This window comes from Peromyscus eremicus, chromosome 2 (genome assembly GCF_949786415.1).
Source record: "Peromyscus eremicus chromosome 2, PerEre_H2_v1, whole genome shotgun sequence".
Classification (NCBI taxonomy): domain Eukaryota; kingdom Metazoa; phylum Chordata; class Mammalia; order Rodentia; family Cricetidae; genus Peromyscus; species Peromyscus eremicus.
Window position 1 is genome coordinate 143,261,376 of NC_081417.1, and position 23,287 is coordinate 143,284,662.

A 23,287-nucleotide genomic window follows, 5' to 3' on the forward strand; every position below is an offset into this window, starting at 1 on the left:
GCTAGGTTCTAACCCTAGAGCTGTGCTGGGGGTGCAGTAGAGACAAGATCACTGGAGCTTACTGGCCATCCATTCTAGCTAAGCAGTGAGCTCTGGGTTCAGTAAGAAATGCTGTCTCAAAATAAATAAATAAGCTGGGTGGTGGTGGCACAGGCCTTTAATCCCAGAACTGAAGGAGTCAAGCAGATCTCTGAGTTTGAGGCTAGCCTGGTCTACAGAGCTAGATCCAGGACAGCCAAGGCTACAACAGAGAAACTCTGTCTTGAAAAAGCAAAATTAAATTAAATTAAAAAAATAAATAAATTTTAAACCCACCCCCTAAAAAAGGAAAAAATAAAAAGGTGGAGAACAAAAAGGAGACACCAATGCTACTTCTAGCACCCACATGCATATGGACCTGTACCCATAAAAGCACACACAAAATTCATTGGGGAGAACACAATGTGGAGCTTGACAGAATCCTACAGGAGAGCTAAGTGTGACGGCTCACATCTGAAACCCAGCATGTGGGAGGCTAAGTCAGGAAGACCACCACGAGATCAAAGCCAGCCTGAGCTTCAGAGTGAGACTCTGTGTCAAAGAATGAGGATGGAGAAGTGGGTATGGTGGCACATGACTTTAATCCCAGAATTTGGGAGGCAGAGGCCAGCCTGGTCTACACATAGAGACACTGTTTCCAAATAAACAAACAAACATAAAAAAGAAAGAGGCAGAGGAAGAATCATAAATTTAGGAGACTGGGGAAAGGTTGGGAGTAACAAGCAGAGAAGACTGCAGTTTCTCAAGAACACGAACCCTCCTCCCCGCCTCCACCTGACTTCTCTTGCAGCTCTGAGGTAAATGAGAACAGTCTGTGGCTTTCAAACTCAAACACCCACTTTTACCGAGTCTCTTCTTTGGATCCTCTGCTGGAGTAGGATTCCTAAGACTTGATATTCTCACTGGCTCTTCTTCCACTGGGACTGGACTAGGAGGCCTGGCACGCCCTATGGGGGTAGTGTGGCCATTCTTTAATGTGGCATGGCTCGGCTTTCCTGGCTCCTCACCACCTGCAAGAAGACAAAGAAAACAGCTAAGTGATGGGCCTGGCATGGCCAGATGGGAAGAGCTGGCGGTTTCTAACCTCTCTTACCGCCTTCTTTCTAATACATAGGCTTCTTAGTGAAATCTGTGTTATCTGGAGCAGAAATAAGTAGTTCCTCTTTCAAAAGGGAACTTATTGTCTACTACATCAAGTAACGTGCTACATAAATAATCTCATACATACATCTGACAATGTTAAGGTGGGGGAAAAGCTCCATGGAATACTTGCCTAGCACGTATAAGGCCCTGTGACCTACACCCAGCACTGAGGAGGAAAAGGATATTTTTGATAGAAAGGCTATAGTAAGAATGAAGAAAACTCCATTCTTCTGGGGTGGGAAAGGGTTTGGGGAAGTACCACAGAAAGCGGTAGGTTCTGAAAAAGGAACAGAAGCCCACCACATGGATAAAAGATAGACTATTTAAATTAAGACAATAGGAGGGACTGGAAAGATGGCTTAATGGTTAAGAGCACATTCTGCTTTTGCAGAGGACCTGAGTTCAGTTCCCAGCATCCATGCCAGGCAGCTCACAATAACCAGTAACTACAGTTCTAGGGATGTAGGCATCTGCCGTCATATGCACACATCCCTGACACAGACCCATATACATAATTTAAAAAAGAAGCAATAATATATAAAGGCTAAAATTATGATCAGGGACTGGCGGTGAGTACAGTATTAGAGACTAGGTATTCACAGTTGTGAGTAGGAATACAATGATTATGTGTAGGACTGCAAAGGCAAGCAGGGACCAAGCTATGAAGATTATTAAACATGCATAAAGAAGCTAGAAGTAAATCTTGGATGAAACCAGAATCCCAAGGATTAGAAGGAGCAGGGAGGTGTAATGTTGTCTATCTTGCAGAAGGTTGGCTCTGGAAACTGTTAGGAGGAAGGGTTGTAGACAGGCAGTGACTGAACAGGAAAAGCAAGAGAAACTACTATTTCACTGTACATGGAAAAACAGCAGGGGGTGACCGAGGGGAGCCTGGGGACAAGAACGGTAAATTCACGCTAACATGATATACACAGAGATTCCCTACACACTAAACTACAAGGATGGCCACTAGCCTGGAGTGGTGGGAAGCCTCTGATTATCACACACGACTGTGGAAAAGGAAGTGAGATCTTTCATGGAGCAATTAGACAAACATCCCTAGTGCTTGAAGTTCTTTCTCCTAGACTTATTTAGAAGACAAAGCTGAAAATGGTGAGGTCAGGGACCAGAGTCAGTGGTTAAAAGCACTGGCTGCTCTTCCAGAGGACCTGAGTTCAATTCTCAGTACCCACATGGCAGCTCACACCTGTCTGTAATTCCAGTTCCAGGGGATCTAATGTACTCTTCTAGTCTCCAAGGGCACCAGGGAGGCACATGGTGCACAGACATATATTCAAGCAAAACACCCATACATAAAATAAAGATCTATAACTATATTTTAAAAATATATTTTAAAAAAAGAGAGAGCAAAAGGGGCTGGAGAGATAGCTCAGAGGTTAAGAGCACTAACTGCTCTTCCAGAGGTCCTGAGTTCAATTCCCAGCAACCACATGGTGGCTCACAACCATCTGTAATGAGATCTGGTGCCCTCTTCTGGTGTGTAGGCATACATGCAGACAGAACAATGTATACATAATAAATAAATAAATAAATAAATAAATAAATAAATAAATAAATAAATAGATAGATAGATAAATCGAGAGAGAGAGAAAGAGAGAGAGAGAGAGAGAGAGAGAGAGAGAGAGAGAGAGAGAGAGGAAAGAAAAAACAGTGAGGTCAGAGACTGACAGTCTCATACAGTCTCATATCCTTGTCACAGGGCGATGTTACTGTCTTTCCTTGCTTCCCACAGTAATGCTTAGAGTAATGTCATTTAAAGATTTGTTTTATTTTTATTTGCGTGTGTATACACATGTATTCTCATCTCTTGATATTTTTAGGGTTAGTCCAATAACTTCTCACAGACCAGCTTCTGTCAGCCAACATATCACCGCCCACTAAGAGATTAGATGGTGTCCTTCAAGCATGCCCAGTAAGCAGTGGAGTTTGGACTAAAGTACTGAAGAAAAGCCAAGTCATAAATAAAATATATCTCTAAAGCTAAAGAAACCGTAAAGCACTTTTACTAATTATTTGTTTTGAAGCAAATAGCCTAGACTAGCCTTGAACTGGAATTTAGTGGCTCTGTCTCCTAGTGTTGTTGGATTATAGGTGTGACATACTACACCTTGGTGTATTTTTATTAAATTAATTAATTGGTTAATTATTAAACTAGCTTTTTCAGACACAGTCTTACCATCTATCCCGACTGGCCTAGAGCTCTCTATGTATACCAGGCTGGTTTTTAACTTAGTAATCCTCCTGACTCTGCCTCCTGAGTTTATAGGTATGTACCACTATGACCAGGTGTATTTTATTTTCTTTTGTTTTTTGAGTGAGTTATCACTGGGTAGCCCTGGCTGGTCTAGTTACTCTGTAGATCAGGCTGGCCTAGAACTCACAGAGATCCATCTGCCTTTGACTTCCAAGTACTGGGACTAAAGGTGTGTGCCATTATGCCTGGCTTTTTAATTATTTTTAAAATTATTACTTTTATTTATGGATGTGTGCACGTGCATGGGTATGTATGTGCCATGGCTCATATGTCATAGAGCACATACTGAGATTAGAAGACACCTTGTGGCTATCAATTCCCTGTAGGTACCTTACTTGCTGAACCATCTCTCTAGCACTGTACTTTTAAGTTTATTAATTTAAATTTGTTTGTTTTGTTCTTTGTTTTTTTGAGACAGGGTTTCTTTGTGTAGCCCTGGCTGTCCTAGACCTCACTCTATAGAACAGGTTGGCCTCAAACTCAGAGATCCATCCGCCTATGCCTCCACTTACTCTGCTGAGATTAAAGGTGTGCACTGCTGCCGCCACCACCTGGCTAATTTTTAAAAATCTTTTGTTGCTGATTTTTAAGTGTATTAGTGTTTTGTTTGCATGTATGCATGTATGTGCACTGTAAATGGATGGTTCTCTCCTGCCTGCAAGTTCCTGAATAACCACTCAGAGGCTTAATATTACTTATAAATTCTTGGTTAGTAGATCAAGCTTATTACTAACTAGCTCTTACATTTAAGTTAATCCATTTCTATACATCTTTGCATCATCATGGCCCATGGCTTACCAGTGTTCTGGCATCTTGCTCCTTCAGTGTCTGCTGGTGTCTCTCTGACTCCACCCTCCTTCTTCCCATCATTCTCATTTTCCTGACTAACTTCCTGCCCAACTACCAGCCTGTCAGCTTTTTCTTAACCAATGAGAGCAACACACATTCACAGTGTACAGAAGGATCCCACAGCAGTACACCCCGTGCTTGCCTGGTGGCAGGGGAAGCCAGAAGAGGGTGCTAGGTCACCTGGAACTGGAGTTACAGATGGCTGTAAGATACTACGTGGGTACTTGGAATTGAACCCAGGTCCTCTGTAAGAGTAGCAAGTACCCTTAACCATTGAGCCATCTTCTTATTTTTAGGAGAGGAAGGGAGTAAGATGGCAATTCCACAAAAGTGGTAAACTGTTCCGTCTATGAAACTGAAGAGAAATGAAATAAATCAAGGTATAATACTGTGTTTTACATTTATAACCCACTGCTTTATAACAGCCACTCAAGACAGTCTTAACATCATTAACTAGCAATGGGTACTAAAACGTCAATGAGTGATCATTGTATGATGAGCATGGAGGTGATGGCAATTTGGTCCAAACTATCAACAGGCAATCTGAAATAGCTGTCACCAATGCAGGTGACAAGTTGGAGGAAGACACACATGGAATCTTTGCTCCCAGGACCCTTCACCAATCACTCTATTTCACAGCTTAAGAGTGAAGCCAGCCGGGCAGTGGTGGCGCACGCCTTTAATGCCAGCACTCGGGAGGCAGAGCCAGGTGGATCTTTGTGAGTTCGAGGCCAGCCTGGTCTACAGAGCGAGATACAGGAAAGGCGCAAAGCTACACAGAGAAACCCTGTCTCGAAAAACCAAAAAAAAAAAAAAAAAAAAAAGAGTGAAGCCAGACACCTAGGAAGAAATAGGGAATCATTTTTAAAGTGTTCCTCCACCATAACTTCAGTGAGAGTAAAGCACAGGAAGAAAATTCAAACCCCTGGTGAGACCCAGCGAAAGACCACATGTAGAGACAGGCATATGCTGATCGTGTGGAACTCACCCTGCTCAGGGTCTTCCAATAGAACCCCTCTTTTAACCAGCTCTTCTCTTGGTTTTCGCATAGATATTTTTCGCTCTAAAACTAACATTAAATTGGAAAACAGAACTCAGAAATGTGGCAGTTGGAAGGTCAACATAACTCTTAGCATTGTAAGTATAAAAAAATAAAGTGGTTCCTATTTCTTTTTTTTTCTTTTTTAGTACAATGGTTCCTATTTCTTGTATTCTTAAGGAAAAAGAGAATAGAGAAACTACCTTTACATTTAAAAACTTAGCTGAGGATGGTCCCACATGTAACCCTAGCACTTGGGAGGTGGAGGCAGGTAGAGGCAGGAGGATTAGTTCCAGGATAGCCTCAGCTACATAGACTAGCATGGGCTACACAAGACTTCCTCAAACAAAACAAACATCACCATTTGAGAGGAAGATGCTGAGGAATACTGCAGAGTTTGAGGCCAGCCTACGCTACACAGTGCTAGGCCATCTAGGGCATGGCAAGGCTCTGACCAAAACAAAACAAAATTAATTGCTGGGGCTGAGTGTTAGATCAAAAGTAGTGATTGCCTGGCATGTTCAAGGCCCTGGGTTCCACAACTAGAACTACATATATATATATAAAAAAAATCAAACAACAAAGCATCTTCATTTATTTCTTGTGCTGGGAAAGTATCATCCCCCAAAGAAGCCAAATTCACATGTCTGCAGCTTCAGTGGGGCTTCAATAGTAAGGCGTTTACAGATGAGCCATGCTGATGGGACATGGGCTAAGGGAAAAGAAGCACCTTAGATCTGCTACAAGACAGCTGCTCCAGAGTCTCACTGCGTATTCCCACCCGGTCCTTTTATTTGCAGATTTATTTTTGAGAGGGAGTCTTACAATACAGCTCTGACTGGCCTAGAACTCACTATGTAGCCCAGGCTAGCCCCATACTCATGGCACTCCTCATGTTCCTGGCTCTCAAGCACTGAGGTAACAGGTGTGCAACACTAAGCTTGTCTTTGCTGAACAGATTTAATCCCATCAGAATACAACCTGGGAATGAGGCTACAGAATACAAGTGTCAGCCAGCCTTGCTGAAACATACCTGTAAATTTCAGCTATTCCAAAGGCTGAGGCAGGAGGATTGTCATGGTTAATTTAAGGCAGTCTGTGCAATCTAGTGAGAACCTGCATCACAATAAAAAATAAATGGGGGGCTGGAGAGATGGCTCAGAGGTTAAGAGCACTGGCTGTTCTTCCAAAGGTCCTGAGTCCAATTCCCAGCAACCACATGGTGGCTCACAACCATCTACAATGGGATCTGGTGCCCTCTTCTGGCCTGCAGGCAGAACACTCACTGTATACATAATAAATAAATAAATAAATCTCTTAAAATAAATAAATAAATAGAGAGGCTGGCAAGATTGCTCAGTGGGTAAAGGTACTTGCTGCCAAGCCTGATAGATGGATTTTGATTCCTGGAATCCACATGGTGGAAGGAAAGAACAGACTTTGCAAATTGTATTAGACTTCCCCTTGTGCTGTGTGATCTGACCCAACAAACAAATTGTAGTTTAAAAAACAACAACTAGACATCATGGTCCATACCACAGCACTTGGGAGACTGAGGCAGGATAAGTATTACAAACGAGGCCATCCCAGGCAAGAAAGAAAGTAGACAGCAGGCCAATTGAGGCCCTGCCTAAAAAAAACCAAAACCAACCAGAAAAAGATGGCTAGGGCTGTAGGTCAGTGGTAGAGCACTTGCCTAGCCTAGTATGTATCCTACCTTAGGTTCATAAGCTTAATCCTCAATACAAAATGCAAAAGAGAGTAAAGGCTCAATGAAGGACCATTCATTAGCCTAAATCTAAAAGAATGGACTCTTCAAGTAGGAGGCTAGAGAAATTTAGGGAGATATGAAAAAGTTGGGTACTTCTAAGATAGGAAGCTCAATTGGTAGAGTGTGTGCCTTCAAGCACAAAGCCCTGGCTTAATCTCTAGCGTCATATAAGTGAGATATAGCACATACCTGTTATCCTAGTGCTCAGGAGGCAGAGGCAGGAGAATCACAATTTCAAGATCATCCTTGCTATATAAAGAGTACAAGGATACCCTGCTACATGAGACTGTCTGATAAATTAATCAACTTAACAATAAATTAATTAATAGAATTTCCTCCTTTTGTTGTTATGGTTTGCCTCATATAACCCAGACTGACCAAGAATATCCTTAAATTCTTGATCCTCATGCCTCCACCTTCTAAGTGCTAGGACCACAGCCTGCACCACCATGCCCAGCTAAATCAGGGAATTATTCTTCTTTTTGTGTGTGTACAATTTGTATGTGTATGTGTGCAAGCACACGTGGGCACAAGTAGGACACGGTCTGCACGTGAAGGTCAGAGGTCAACCTCCAGTATCAGTTTTCACCCACTTCGGTTGAGCTGGGTCTCTTGGGTTTGTTTGCTTTCTTCCCCCACTGCACGCCAGCTGGCCCCAGCCGGCCCCAGGTTTCTGGAGATTGTCTGTCTCAGCCTTTCATCTCCCCACAGAAGCACTGGCTTACAATGGTGTGTGTACCAAATCTGCTTTATGTAAGTTCTGGGGTCTCCAACTCAGGTCCTCATGTTCGCATCACATGCTTTACCTGCTCAATTACTCCTCAGCACAAACGGGCTCTCAAAATTAGAAGCCATATTGATTTTATTTTATTGAGACAAGTTCTCATGGTGGGTGCCAAGGTTGGCTGGAACTCAATATATGACTCAGAATGACCTTGGTCCTCTCCTCTGCAGGGACCACAGGAGAACACAAATGCACTAGGTCCTCTGTGCTATAAGGGCAGAAGAACCCAGGGCTTTGCTCAAACTAGGCAAGCACTCCACCCTCACCCCTCAGAACACATAGTTAAATCTTAGCATCTTACCTTCTGATGTCTCTTTAAACTTATCACTACTTTTTTTCTTCCTCCATTTCCACGGCTTGAAGATCTTGCCAAAACCTGAGAACTTGCTTTTTCTCTTGGTGGGAGGTGTTGTGTCCCCTGCTTCCACACCATCCAGGACCATGCCTGGATCTCCAGAGGGCTGCTCTGCTTCTTCTGTACATGGAGGAGAGCAAGGAGAAACGGCCAACTTATTAGTCCTGTATAACCTCTAAAAATGTCCCCTTTCTTCCTGTGGCAGCTGGAAAGGATGGGGCAATAATAAACAATCATGCAGACAAGTCACACTCCGGATATCGCATGGACAGCAAAGGTCCACTTCAGATCTCTATAGGAGCCAAACCAACCTGGATCATTTAAGAGAAAAATTCAGTGAGATGATGAGGACCACCAGGTCAACAATTTTAGCATACACAATGTAGATGTCCTCTCAATATGCATGAGTTCTGTATCCCTGAAGCAGGGAATTCTACCACTAAGGAGTCACTGTTAAATAGTACTCCCTCCCAGAAGTTTCCAGGATTTAGATAGTTCAGGGGAGGGCACTTCATCACGTGTTGACACCTTGGATCTGTTTATCAGATTTTTCTCCCCACACAAAAAAGACTCTGCATAACTTTGGGACTTAGGTTGGGGAGGGGCATTAGAAAGAAGATGCTTTGAAATGAAGGGAAATAGGGAGAGCAGAGGTGAGATTCTACTTTGCCATCACCCTATTACTTAGGGAAACCCTTGATATTAAGGATTTAACACAAAACATGGCTGACACACTACAAGTTCAGAACTGAGATCAAAGGTCTCCAGGGCCTCACAAGGACAACGCAAGCAGTGCTTTAATGGTAGAGAAGGTAGCAGCCAAGGGGCGGGGCAGGAAGGCAGCAAAAAAAGCAGGAAATGGACACAATGCAGCCTTGCACTCCACCTACTGTCCCAGGGTTCTCTGGAGAAGTCTAAAGGAAAGAAAAAGCTCTGTGGACTCACTCCTGGGATTAAGGTGCAATTGCTGCTTCACAGAAATGTATCAATACACACATTTGTAAACTAATTCATACTAGGAGCAAGCAATATTTGGGGGCAGGAAGAGTTTAACACATGTACTGAAGAAAAATTATCTCCCTTTAACACTCTAGGTTGGTGTTATTGTTACTTTTCAATTACCCTCGCCTCCTCCAAGACAGGGTTTCTCTGTGTAGCCCTGGCTGTCCTGGAACTTGCTCTGTAGACCAGGCTGGTCTCGAACTCACAGAGATCTGCCTACTTCTGCCTCCTGAGTGCTGGGATTAAAGGCATGCACCATCACCACCTGGTAGAAACAGTGTTTTCTTTGCTTCTCTCTTCATATTTACCTAAATCTGTCAAATGTTTTAGAAGAACAGAACCTTAGTTCATGAAGTGGGGTGAAGCCACACCCAGCCCTGCATTTTATGTCCTCCAATTCATTCATCCATATTAACATTTACTTATTCATCTATCTATCTATCTTTGTATTTTTATGTTTGCTTGTTTTACGTGATAGGGTCTTAAGCAGCCTGGGCTGGGTTTGAATTCATTTGTAGCTGAGGATGACCCTGAACTCCTGATCCTCTATGGTCTTCCCTTCAAATGCAGGATTACAGGTGTGAGCCACCACATCCGGCTTTACTCATATTTCTACTCTTCCTCCTCCCTCCCCTCCCTACTCTCAATGACAAACTGCATATTATTTCAGTGACTCACGTTTGTCCAAATATTTAGAATCAGCCCAACTGCCTTTATAATATACAAGATCTCCCGGAAGTGCAACCATGAATCTTTTAAAAACTCTCCAGCCAGGTGTGGTGGCATCCGCCTATGATCTTAGCACCCAGGAGGCAAAAGCAGGAAGATCAAAAGTTCCAGGGCAGCTTGGGCTACACAGTGGAACCCTGTCTCTAAAACACAAGGGCAGGGCTGAAACTCTTAAGTGTGGCACTGGCACAAGGCCCTGCATAAGCTGAGAAAAAAAAAAAGACTAAATATTCAGGGGTCTCAGGCCCACCAAACTTGTTACCCCAGTCCCAGATTATTATCTGGAAACCTCACACAAGTTAAAAGAGACACAGGCAGACATTTCCTGGCTCAGACTTTTGCCTTTGTTGAAAAAGCTAGAAGATCCCATGTTGCAGAGATTCTGCTCAGCAAGGCATTCCCATGGGGTAGTGAGGTGCCTGCTGCCCTTGTGCTTCCTAGTCTCACTCACATGCAGTTCAAATTAAGAGGAAGCATAGGCTTGATTTGTTTGTTTTTTGAAACACGGTCTCTCTGTGTAGTCCTGGCTGTCCTATAACTGTGTAGACCAATGGTTCTCAACCTGTGGGTCTCAATCCCTTTGGAGGGGGTCAAATGACCCTTTCATAGGAATCACCTAAGACCATCAGAAAATACAGGTACATTATGATTCATAACAGTAGCAAAATTTACAGTTATGAAGTAGCATGGAAAAGAATTGTATGGTCGAGGGTCACTACAACATGAGAACCTGTATTAAAGGGCTGAAGCATTAGGAAGGTTGAGAACCACTGATGTAGATCAAACTTGTCTCAAACTCATCCATACTTACATTACGTTCCATATACACAACAGTGTGTGTTATTATACAAAATATGGTGGTGCACACCTATAATCTGGCATTTGGGAGGTTCAGGAAGGAGAATTACTTGAAGTTCAAGACCAGCCTGAGACACAGAGTGAGTTCCAGGACACTGAACTATAGTAAGATCCTAAATCAAAAATAAAAAGGCCAGAGAGATGGTTCTGTAGGTAAAAGCTTACTGAGCAAGCCTGAAGACCTGAGTTCTCTCACACAGTGGAAGGAGAGAACTGACTCCCAAAATATAGCACACACTCCCACTAATAATAGACAAAATAAGGGGCTAGACAGATGGCTCAGCAGTTAAGATCACTTATTGATCTTTCAGAGGACCCAGGATTGAGTCCCAGCACCTACATGGTGGCTCACAACCATGTACAACTCTGGTTTCAGAGGATCAGATGCCCTCTTCTGACCTCCATAAGCATCAGGTACACACATACAGTGCACATACATACACACCGGGAAAACATACATATACATAAAACAAAATAGATACATTTTTTAAAAAAATTAAAACAGTAAGTGTCTCATGAGCAGGACCCAATGGCTTACACTTATGATCCCAGGACTGTCACTATGGGGATTGAGGTTAGAGGATTACAAGTTCAAGGGCAGCATGGGCTACGTCTATAGCAAGCCTCATCTCAAAGCAGACAAACCCAAAACAACGTGCATTATGTAGTGGTTGGGTGTAGTGTAGTGTTCCAAATGTGCCAAGCAGGTCAAGTTGGGTCATTGTGTTGCACAATCATTAGCACCCTGTCTGGTGTGCCGTCTGCTTGTTCCATCAACTGCTGGGAGAGGCACAGTAACATCTCTAACTATGACAGAAATTTGTTCCTTTTTTGTGTGACAAGGTCTGTTGGATAATTGTAAATTTAGTTAAGTTTTCTTCTTTTAAAAAATTTAAAGAGCCAGGTGGTGGTAATGCACACCTTTAATCCCAGCACTAGTAAGGCAGAGGCAGGCAGATCTCTGTGAGTTCCAGGCCGGCCTGGTCTACAAAGTGAGTCCAGACAGCCAAGACTAAAACAGAGAAACCCTGTCTCAAAAAAAAAAAATTATTTTTTAAAAAATGAACAGGTAAAGGTATTTTACCTTCATGTATGTCTGTGCACCATGTGTTTGCCTGGTGCCTGAGGGGGCTAGAAAGAGGTTGTTGGATCCCTTTGGACTGAAGTTGCAGACAGTTGTGAGCCCTCCTGTGGGAGCTGGGAATCTAATCCTGGTCCTCTGGAAGAGCAGCCAGTGCTCTTAACCACTGAGCCATTTCTCACCCCTTTAATAAAGTTTTTAAATTATGTGTACATGTGTGTGCACATGTGGTCATGTAGGTACCTGCAGAGCCCAGAGGAAAGGTATCAGATCCCTTGGAGCTGGAATAATAGGAGGTTGTAAGCCACTTAATGGGAATGCTTAGAACCAAATTTGGGTCCTCTGCAAGAGCAGTACATTCTCTTAACATGGAGCCATCTCTCTAGCCCAGATGGTTTCCTCCTGAATGGACCCTTTTTTATTAATAAGAAAATTCCTATACATTGTAGAAATACTTTTAACTCTATTTTAGTTTCCTATTTCATTTGACAACTGTCTTTTTGCTCCTTCGAACCAAGGTCTAGGCTGGCTTCAAACTCAAGTTCCTCCTCTTAGCTTCTCAAGTACTGGTCTCACAGGTGTACAGTGCCTCACCTAGTCAGCCATCTTTAACTGAGGTATTGAATTCATCTATGTTCATTATTTCCACTGTCAGTGTGGCTTTAGTTCTGTCATTTGTATTTGTTTTGTCTTCTACATCCGTGACTTACTAATCTATTTGGATTTGGACCTTTACTGCATCCTGAACAATGAAAGACTCTTATTTAACTTCAATCTTCTGTCACATATTTCACCTCTATATATATCTAACAATAAACCACGGAACATATTTTGCTGTTTTAACAAACAATACTGTTATATTTTCTATATATCAAGCCAGGTTTGATTCCCAGCACCCACATGGTGGCTCACAACCATCTGTAATGAGATCTGGTGCCCTCTGCTGGCCTGCAGGGATACATGCAGGCAGAACACGGTACACATAACAAACAAATAAATCTTTAAAAAAAAAAACCAGCCGGGCGGTGGTGGTACACGCCTTTAATCCTAGCACTCGGAGACAGAGCCAGGCGGATCTCTGTGAGTTCGAGGCCAGCCTGGACTACCAAGTGAGATCCAGGAAAGGCGCAAAGCTACACAGAGAAACCCTGTCTTGAAAAACCAAAAAAAAAAAAAAAAAACCCAAAAAACAACACACAAAACAAAACAACCCCATCCATACACATAAAAATAAAGAAATTTTAATTTGTGACAAAATGGGGATATATATTGAAATATCTCTAACTTCAAAGTCTGTGGCTCTTTTTCTATCATACTCCTTTTTATTTTAAAATAAATGTTTTTTTGTTTTTTTGTTTTTTTTTGGTTTTTCAAGACAGGGTTTCTCTGTGTAGCTTTGTGCCTTTCCTGGAACTCACTTGGTAGCCCAGGCTGGCCTCGAACTCACAGAGATCCGCCTGGCTCTGCCTCCCGAGTGCTGGGATTAAAGGCGTGCGCCACCACCGCCCGGCAAAATAAATGTTTTTATATTTATTCTTCTCACATATATTACATCCCAACTGCAGTTTTCCTAACTCCATTCTTCCTAGTTCCCCCCCACGTCCCCTCTCCCCCAGATCCACTTTTTATTTTAATTTTTAATCTGAAATCTTATTATACCTTATTATAACTTCTTACATTTGGATTCATTTAATAACAAAGGCTCGTAGCATACAATTTATAATGGGCAAGGTAATACACATCTGTAACCCCAGCATTTGAGAGGCCAAAGTGAGATCAAACATTCAAGGCCATCTAGCGTATATGAAACCATATTTCAAAAAAAAGACAAAAACTAAACAGCAACAACAAAACACATACCAAAATGCAATTTACACAATAACATGTTATATAATTCTTGTTCTCACAACTACCTACACAACTGTTACTAATCTCAAGTACTATTTAATATCAAATTTTATAAAAGGGCTGAAAAGACGGTATGGCAGGTATAGGCACTTAGTGAGAAGTCTGATGACCTGAGTTTGCTCCCGGAGACCCACATGGTAAGAGAAAACAGACTTCTGTAAGTTGTCCTCTGACCCTGCCTGTACAATGCGCATGTGCACACGGACATGGACACGGACACGGACACACACACACACACACACACACACACACACACATAAACAAATAGTGTAATTTTTCATTTAAAAGGTTTAAATTATAAAGTTGAATTCAAATTAAATTCTTTTTACAAACTAATTTGTCATCCAGTTATAAGTCATTCAAATGTCCTGTGATACTTTATCAAGTCTTTCTTTATCCATGATCTAAAGAAGATTCATTTTGCTATTTGTTTGTGTAGGTATGCATGGAGGCCAGAGGTCAGCCCTGGGAATCATTACCCAGGAGCCATCCACTTTACTTTTATTATTACTTTTATTTTAGCTGATGTGTATGAGTGTTGCCTGAATGTTTAGCTGTATATGATATGCATGCTCAGTACCCGAAGAAGCCAAAAGAGGGTGTTGGACTCTCCTGGAAGTGGAGTCATAGGTGGCTGTTAGCCAAAATATGGGTGCTGGGAATCAAATCTGGGTCCTCCGGAAGAACAGCAAGTGCCCTTAACCACTGACCCATCTCTCCAGCCCCTTTTTGTTTTTCTCTTCTTTTTCCTTTAGACAAGGTCTCACATGCAGTCCTAGCTGCCCTGCAACTTGCTACGTAGACCAGGTTGGCCTGGAACTCACATAGATTCATTTGCCTTTGCCTCCCAAGTGCTGGGATTACGTGCCACCAATGTCCAGGAAGGTTTTTTGTTGTTGTTGTTTCTTTGTTTTTGGAGGCAGAGTTTCTCTGTGTAGCCCTTGGCTGGCCTAGAACTTGCTCTGTAGAACAGACAGGCCTTGAACTCAGAGATCAACTTGCCTCTGCCTCCTAAATGCTGGGATTAAAAGTGTGCACCATCACTGCGAACATTTATTTCTAAGCAAAGGCAGGGCTGTCGAGACAGTCAGCAGGTGAAGGAATTGGCTGTACAAGCTTCATCCTTAGAACCACGGTGGGAAGAGAACCTACTCCTTCAAACTGACCTCTACATACATACCATGGCATAAATGATGCTCCCTTTAATAATTGCTGCCCCAATAATAAGTAAATACTTACATAAATTAAAAAAGAAACACAAAAACTTGGCCATGGTAGTACATGCCTATAATTCAAACACTTCAAAGACTAAAGTAGGACGTTAGCTGTGTCTTTGAGGTCTAGCCTAGGGTACATAGTGAGTTCAAGGCCAGCTTGGACTTCACAGCTTTCAAATCTTGTCTCAAAACAACAAAACCAAGCCGTATCTATTAACACTTTGCACCTTCAGGTATTCACTATTTGTAAGTTATACCTACACAAAACTAAATAAAAAAATAGGATTAAAAAATAAAGCCTAGATCAAAGACTGTCTAGTTTTATATATTCCTATTTTGGTAGTACTAGGAATTGAAACCAAGGCCTCTTGCATAGTAGGGAAGCATTTTACCAATAAACTGTATCGCTAGCCTTCTTTCCATTTATTTTGAGAAGAGGCCTCACTTGCCCAGACTGGCCTTGAGCTCACTCACTCTCACCTCAGCTTCCAGAGTACCTGGTCTTACAGATGTACAGCATCACACCTGGCCTACAACCAGTTCTCACTCACCTATGCTAGATGGCTAAGTATAGCCAGGCACCAAAAATCAACAGAACACAAATCTTCAACATTCCTTCACTAGATTTGTAGTAAGTGACTAAATTACTTGGTTTATTTGAATTCCATATCTATCATTTGAACCTTATCAATTTTAAAAATTATTATTTGTTAATTTTTTGGTGTTTTGTGTTAAGTCATTGTGTCATCCCCGTTCCTCCTGGTTGTATATAAGTGTATGCATGCATGTATGTATATGCTAGGGCCACGTGTGGTGGTCAGAGGACAACTTGAAGGAGTTTGTTCTCTCCATTTTTTTTTTTTTTTTTTTTTTTGAGACAGGGACTCACTCTGTAGCCCAGGCTGGTCTTGAACTCACAGAGATTTGCCTATTTCTACCTCCTGAGTGCTGGGATTACAGGTGTGTGCCACCACTGCTGGTTTGCTCTCTCCTACCAGTGGGTTCCAGGATCAAACTCAGGTCATCAGTCTTGGGCAACAAGTACCTTTACTATCTAGGCAATGTTTTGGGCCCTTTTTGTTTTTTTATTTTATTTTGGTTTTTTTTAAAGACAGGGTCTCACTCCCCAGCCCTGGCTGACCTGAAACTTAATATGATCCTCCTGCCTCAGCCTTTAGAACTTTGTAAATAGCATACTTTACGATACTTTGCCACAGTACTTAACACATTTTTTTGTTCTCTAAAAGAGGCTTATTGTAGATTTAAGGAATAGTTTTAGAAAACTGCAACAAAATTATAGAAAGCAAAATGTTTCACTAATGAACAAAGCAGCCTTTGTGCAGAGAAGGCCTACAACTTCTGGAGATCTCCAACAGCCTTGACCATGGGGATTAGAAAGCGCTCCACAGAGGGAGAGACAGATAAGGTCTCTGCACTTTTAAGTACAGGCAGATCTGCCTCTGCCTCAGGAAAATGTATTTCCAACCACGTCAGCGGCAAGACGGATGCAGCCTCGGGTTCAGCTGAGTGCAGAGTACTTGCTTAGCCTAGTCTAAGGCCCAGCTCATAACATGACCTGCATACTTTGTAGATAATGACGCATGACCATGGGGGCTTGGGTTTGGATCCCCAGCACCCATGTAAAGGGCAGCACGGTAACTTGGGTCTGCAACCCAGCACCGAGAGGGTAGGGATGGAGTCAATAGCACCCTGAAGCTCATTAGTCAGATACTCTGTCCAGGTTCAGCAAGAGATTCTGTCTCAATAAATAAAAGAGAGGGGCCAGTGAGGTTGCTCATAGTGTAAAAGCATTTGTCACACAGCTATGATAACCTGAGTTCAATTCCCAGAACCCACAGTGCAAAAGAACTGACTTCTGAAAGTTGTCCTCTGACCTCCACACACACACTGTGGCATGTATGCATTGCGTTCATACATAACACACACACACACACAAACGTTTTTAAATGTGTTTTTATTAAAAGCGCGCACATGCGCACGCATACATGCGCGCACAGGGGGGGGGGGGGGAACGACGACGACGACGACGACGACGACGACGGGACGACGACACAAGTATGGTGGTGTCTGCCTTTAATCCCAGCATTTGGGAGGCAGAGGTAGGCAAATCTCTGAGTCTAAGGCCAGGCTGGTCTACATATGGATTTCCAAACAAGCCAGGGCTATGAGGTGAGACCTTATCTTTTGTCTTTTGTTTTGAGACAAGGTGTCTGTCTTAGTTAGGGTTTCTATTGCTGAGAAGAGACACCATTACCATGGTGACTCTTATAAAGAAAAACATTTAATTGGGGCTGGCTTCCATACAGTTCAGAGGTTTAGTCCATTGTCATTATGGTAGAAAGCATGGTGGCGCACAGGCAGACATGGTGCTGGGGAGGTAGCTGAGAGTTCTACATCCCCATCTGAAGGCAGCAGAAAGAGACTGGGACTCACCAGGCCTGGCTTGAGCTTCAGAGACCTCTCAAAGCATAACCCTAGTGTCATACTTCCTCCAAAAAAGCCACACCTACTCCAACAAGGCCACACCTCCTAATAGTGCCATTCCCTATGGGCCAAACATTCAAACACATTAGTCTATGGGGGCCATTCAAATTCAAACCACCACAGTGTCACTGTGTACCTCTGGCTGGCCTCCAACACTATGTAGATTCTATGGCCTGGAACTCACAGAGATCTGCCTGCCTCTGCCTCCTGAGTACTGGGTTTAAAAGTATGCATCACCAAGACCCCAGCATGAAACCTTTCCAGAGTGCTTTTGTGGAAGTCAGAGCACAACCTACTGGAATCTGTTCCCTACTTCTGCCCTGGTGGGACCTAGGAATCAAACTCAGGCCTTCTGGTTTGGTGACTATAGTCTATCTGCAAAGCCATTTTCCATATGGGCCCACTCCACTCCACCCAATTTCCTTTTTTTTTTTTTTTTTGTCCTTTTTCCTTTTAAAGGAAAGGTTTCATGAATACATGCATGTACACAACACTACACACACTACATACACAATACCACCTAGACTACCTACACACACACACACACACACACACACACACACACACACACAGTTTCTTTTTTAAAGAAAAAAAGACTGAACAGACTTAAGTGTATGATAAATCTAAAACACTGAACTACATATCTTAATATATTTATCCTTCTAAAGGACCTAGTACGACCTTCTAAACAGCTGCCTATTGAAACACTTCCTAACAAACTAGCACCTTTGTAGAGCACCACTCTACTTCCAGAGGACCTAAGTCTGACTCCCGCTCCCACCCACCTGCAGCTCCAGATTCAGGAGACCCAGTGCCCTCTTCTGGCCTCAGTGGACAGCAAGCCCAGTGGTGCACAGACATGCAGGGCAAACACCATACAAGATTTAAATTTGTGTTTAGTTTTCGAGACAGAGTCTCTCTTACACAGCCCTATCTGTCCTGGAACTCAAATGGTAGACCAGGCTGGCCTCAAACTTAGAGATCTGCCTGCCTCCCTCTGCCGGGATTAAAGGCATGTGCTGCGCCGGGCGGTGGTGGCGCATGCCTTTAATGCCAGCACTCGGGAGGCAGAGGCAGGCGGATCTCTGTGAGTTCGAGGCCAGCCTGGGCTACCAAGTGAGTCCCAGGAAAGGCGCAAAGCTACACAGAGAAACCCTGTCTCGAAAAACCAAAAAAAAAAAAAAAAGGCATGTGCTGCCACTACCTAACTGAAAAAAATTTAATTAAAACATTTTATTTATGATTATTATTGTGTGTAATTAAAAAAATTTTTGGCATGATTGTGATCAAATCCAATCCAGGATTTCATGCATGCTAGAAAGTACTTTAAACTATACATACCTCCAATCTCCCAAAATTTTTTTGGTTACAGTTATTAGTGGCAAAACTGACTTCTTGTTCCTGAGACAGTATTCCAGGCAACCCAGGCAAGCCTGGCATTGAATATGTACCCAAGAATAACCTTGACCTGATTCTCCTGCCTCCACCTGAATGTAGGGATTACAGGTGTGTGCCACACCCAAGTTTATGTGGTACTAGGGATTGAACCCAGGGCTTTGTGCAGTTAAAAGGAGCACCCTCAGCTGGGCGGTGGTGACGCATACTTTTAATCCCAGCACTCAGGAGGCAGAAGCAGGAGGATCTCTGAGTTCGAGGCCAGCCTGGTCTACAAAGTGAGTTCTAGGACAGGCTCCAAAGCTACACAAAGAAACCCTGTCTGGGAAAAAACAAAAAACAAAAAACAAAAACAAAAACAAAAAAAGGATGAGCACCGTCCATCTTGAGTACACTCTTGAGCAACTGGAGTAGAACTCAGCCCTCTTGGTTTTTTATTAAAACCACATACACACAATGTGATCAATACAGACATTAGATGGATATTCTTCATAAAGAATGCCACTTATGGGGCTGGAGAGATGGCTCAGTGGCTAAGAGCACTGGCTGCCTTTCCAGAGGACCCAGGTTCAATTCCCAGTACCCACATGACAGCTCACACTTGTCTGTAACTCCAGTTCCAGGGCTTCTGATACCCTCATACAGACATACATACAGGCAAAACAGCAATGAACATTTAAAAAAAAAATCATAGATTATAAGAAGAAAAAAAAAAAAAAAGAATGCCACATCACTAAATTGTACCAGTTCAACAACTTGATGCTTTTCAAAATCCTTTGATTTCCACGGTGTGAATAAATGCCACTGAGACCACACTGTGTTTGTTAGAGAAGAATAACGGAGCAGCAAGCACAGGAGAAGCTGACCCTGCATAAGTGGGTCACTGATCACACACAGGAGAAGGTTGGCTCTTGGAGCAAGAAAGCAAGCTATCGGGGGCTGGAGAGATGGCTCAGAGGTTAAGAGCACTGGCTGTTCTTCCAGAGGTCCTGAGTTCAATTCCCAGCAACCACATGGTGGCTCACAACCATCCATAATGAGATCTGGTGCCCTCTTCTGGCCTGCAAGCCTACATGTAGGCAGAATATTGTATACATAATAAATAAATAAATCTTTAAAAAAAAAAAAAAAGAAAGCAAGCTGTCACTGGAAGGGAGACAGAGGTTGGGGTATGTGGTGGTTTGAAAGAAGTGGCCCCCAAAGGGAGTGGCACTGCTAGGAGGTGTGGCCTTGTAGAAGGAAGTGTGTCACTTTGGGGACGAACTTTAAGGTCTCTTTTGCTCAAGCTTCCCTCAGTGTGACAGCCAAGTCAACTTCCTGTTGCTTGCAAAACATAGCATTCTGAGCTCCAGCACCCAGTCTGCCTGCAGGCCGTCATGTTCCCACCATGATAATGGACTGAACCCCTGAAACTGTAAGCCGACACCCCAATTGAATGTTTTCCATATAAGAGTTGCTGTGGTCATGGTGTCTCATCACAGCAACAGGAAACCCTAACTAAGACAGGGTATCTCTACTTTGGTTTTTGATTTTTAAAACTTATTTAATTAAATTTCTGTGTGTGGGAGACAGGGTCTCCTAAAACCTAGGCTGGCCTAAAACTTGCTATTTGACCCAGGATGATTCTTAAGCTCCTGATCCTCTGGCTTCTGCCTCCAAGAACTAGGGTTACTAACATGTACCTCAACCCATCTCTATGTTTTAACTTACTTTCCCAAGCTGCAAAGTGGTCCTACAGGGTTTCTTATATTTTTCAGTATACCCTTTTCTAGAAAGCGTTTCACTCTTTTTTTAAAAAAAATAATTTTTTCAGATTTATTTGTTTTATGGATGTAGTGCTCCATCTGCATGTACAACTGCATGCCAGAAGAGGGCATCAGATCCCATTATAGATGGCTGTGAGCCCCATCTGTGGTTGCTGGGAATTGAACTCAGGAACTCTGGAAGAGCTGCCAATGCTCTTAACCTCTGAGCCATCTCTCCAGCCCTGCATTTCACTCTTTTAGAAAGTGAAGTACTGAACTGATACTCAGCCTAGTGGTCAAAGTAAAGCAAGCAACCAGACCAACTAACTGGAGTCCTCAAGCCTGTGACTGGGTAAGGACTTTGTCATGCATGTGCTCAGTTCCAGGAAAACCTGACAAACACTTTCCCTGGGAAATGAGAAACTAACTGCAACAAATCATGAGACCCCTCTGAGGCATCACCAGCTTCCCAAACTTGAACGCTTTCTTTAGTCACCACCACTTTTTATTTTGTCTTAGTGGGATTTTGTTTTGTCTTTGTCTTTGAGACGGGGTCTCACCATGTAGCCTTGGCTAGCCTAGGAACTCACTGTGTAGACCAGGTGAGCCTAAAAGCAGAGATCCATCTGCCTCTGGGATTAAAGGTGTGCACTGTCCAGCTTAGACTTTTTATTTCTTAGCAGAGAGAAAAACAAAATACAAAACAAAACAAAACAAAAACAGGTTAAAGAGGCTTCCTGATGCTTCCTAAACCAGTTACCCTATATACTTTTTTCCTAAACAGCACACTGTCCAGAAATAACCTAGATGCTTTCTCCTACTCTACTTTTTCTAATCTTCTTTTAAAACCATTTTCCCCAATTATCATCATCAAATACCAAACCCTATAAAGGTAGGAGAATGTGCTCACCAAGATGATGGTCAAACTCATCACCTCACACTCGAACTCTGTGCCACACCCACAATTCCCAGCCTGTCCAGTCTGAGCTAGCCCCCGAGACAGTAACACTTCAGAAGTTCATACAGCACAAGGTCTTCTGAGGAGCGAACATTGGTACAACAGAGAGAGCCCAGAACAGACTTGGAAAAGATATAACAAGTCTAAAACTCAAACTCAATGTTAAAATGGTCTTGTTTTTATAATTCGGCAGTTTTATTTCTAGATCACACACTTAACAATTGCCTGAACCTACAAAACATCAGTAAAATGCCTCTAACCTCTATGTAACAGCTCCTGTAACTTTTATTTTCTTCTAAGACTTGGAATTAACAAGTAGGCAACTTCTTAGCAATATAATCTAAAACACAGAACTCCAGAGAGCAAGTAAACAAGATTGTGAGAGGTAAACAAGTTTAACAGAGTGGAAACAACTTTAAAGTTTTCATTCATTTCTCCCAAACTTTCATAAACATGCCAAAGTCTTGCATTCCAATTCCTAAGAGATACTAACTTCAGCTGTAAACCTGCCTCGTTTCTGCCAAGACGTCTATTTTTCTGCCTTCTATTACTCACCAACTGCATCTGGATTTACCGGTCTGGAGACATCAGCTTGCCCCATGATTATAATTGTCTTAGATGTATCCCACGACAGCAAACTATCCCGGACAAAGCAAACTTCTCTCAAAAGACAAATCCACACAAGGGACCAGCAATCCTGTATCACCACCAAATGCCAGGAAACAGCATGAGATCTGGAGTTTCTGTTTTCCTGTATCCCGGTCACCGGGTACTTGTGGCTCTCACAAATGTCTTCACGCCGGCTTTCTTCACACAGGAATGCCTGTCATTCCAGAGTGCACAGTGTAGAGAGCTCCAGTGCGGAAGGGGAGGAGACAGCCAACCACATTCTGGCTGCCAGTGGCACAGCCCAAAAGCCCACACCTCCTTTTCCTGACTTTGAGCTTGGTTGGAAGCCTCTAGACTCAAAGCCACAGAAGACAGGGAGCCTGCCCCAAAGTACAGCAGAGACCCTATACATTTAATCACAACAAAACACCCCACACCATCAGTGGGGGTCGGATAACAGTCTAATGTGGGTAGAAGTCCATTTCATAGTTTAGATATGAGCTTACTTGCAAAGCATCCAGTTATTCTAGAATTTCTGTGTTGTATATGGACTGATTATTTGGTACCTCCCTATCCACCCACATTGTGGAACACCTTTCCTTGTGTGTGTGTGTGTGTGTGTGTGTGTGTGTGTGTGTGTGTGTGTGTGTGTATTGGGGCTGGAGAGATGGTTCAGCAGTTAAGAGCATTTGTTGCTCTTATAGAGAACCTGGGTTCCATTCCTAATACATAGAGGGCAGCTCACAACTCCACTTCCAGGGGATCTAACACTCTCTTCTGACCTCTGTGGGCACCAAGCATATGGACCACATACATATATTCAGGCAAAACATACATTAAAAAAATCTAAAAAAATAATATATATCCTAAATCCTTTGGAATCTCTGAAGTAAAAATGTATGATTACTTACCCTCCCCGCCCTGCCTTTTTGAGACAGTTCCATGTAGTCTAGGCTACCCTCAAGCTGGACTATGGAGCCCTGAACTGCTGATCCTCTTCCCTCCACTTCCCAAAGGCTGGGATT

At 42.8% G+C, this 23,287-nt stretch overlaps 1 protein-coding gene across 3 annotated transcripts in view; it reads right to left on the bottom strand.

Moving 5' to 3' along the window:
- The window catches only part of Phactr4 (phosphatase and actin regulator 4), a 66,688-nt gene that overhangs the window by 16,439 nt on the left and 26,962 nt on the right, over positions 1 to 23,287 (bottom strand). For 2 of the 3 annotated variants that reach the window (XM_059255096.1, XM_059255097.1), the window contains exons 3-5: positions 8,202 to 8,375; positions 5,295 to 5,375; positions 885 to 1,049 (exon numbers count right to left, since the gene is read on the bottom strand). In XM_059255096.1, the coding sequence (XP_059111079.1) occupies positions 885 to 1,049; positions 5,295 to 5,375; positions 8,202 to 8,375 (420 nt within the window). The remainder of the gene's footprint in view (positions 1 to 884; positions 1,050 to 5,294; positions 5,376 to 8,201; positions 8,376 to 23,287) is intronic. The other variant, XM_059255098.1, reaches the window with a different exon arrangement.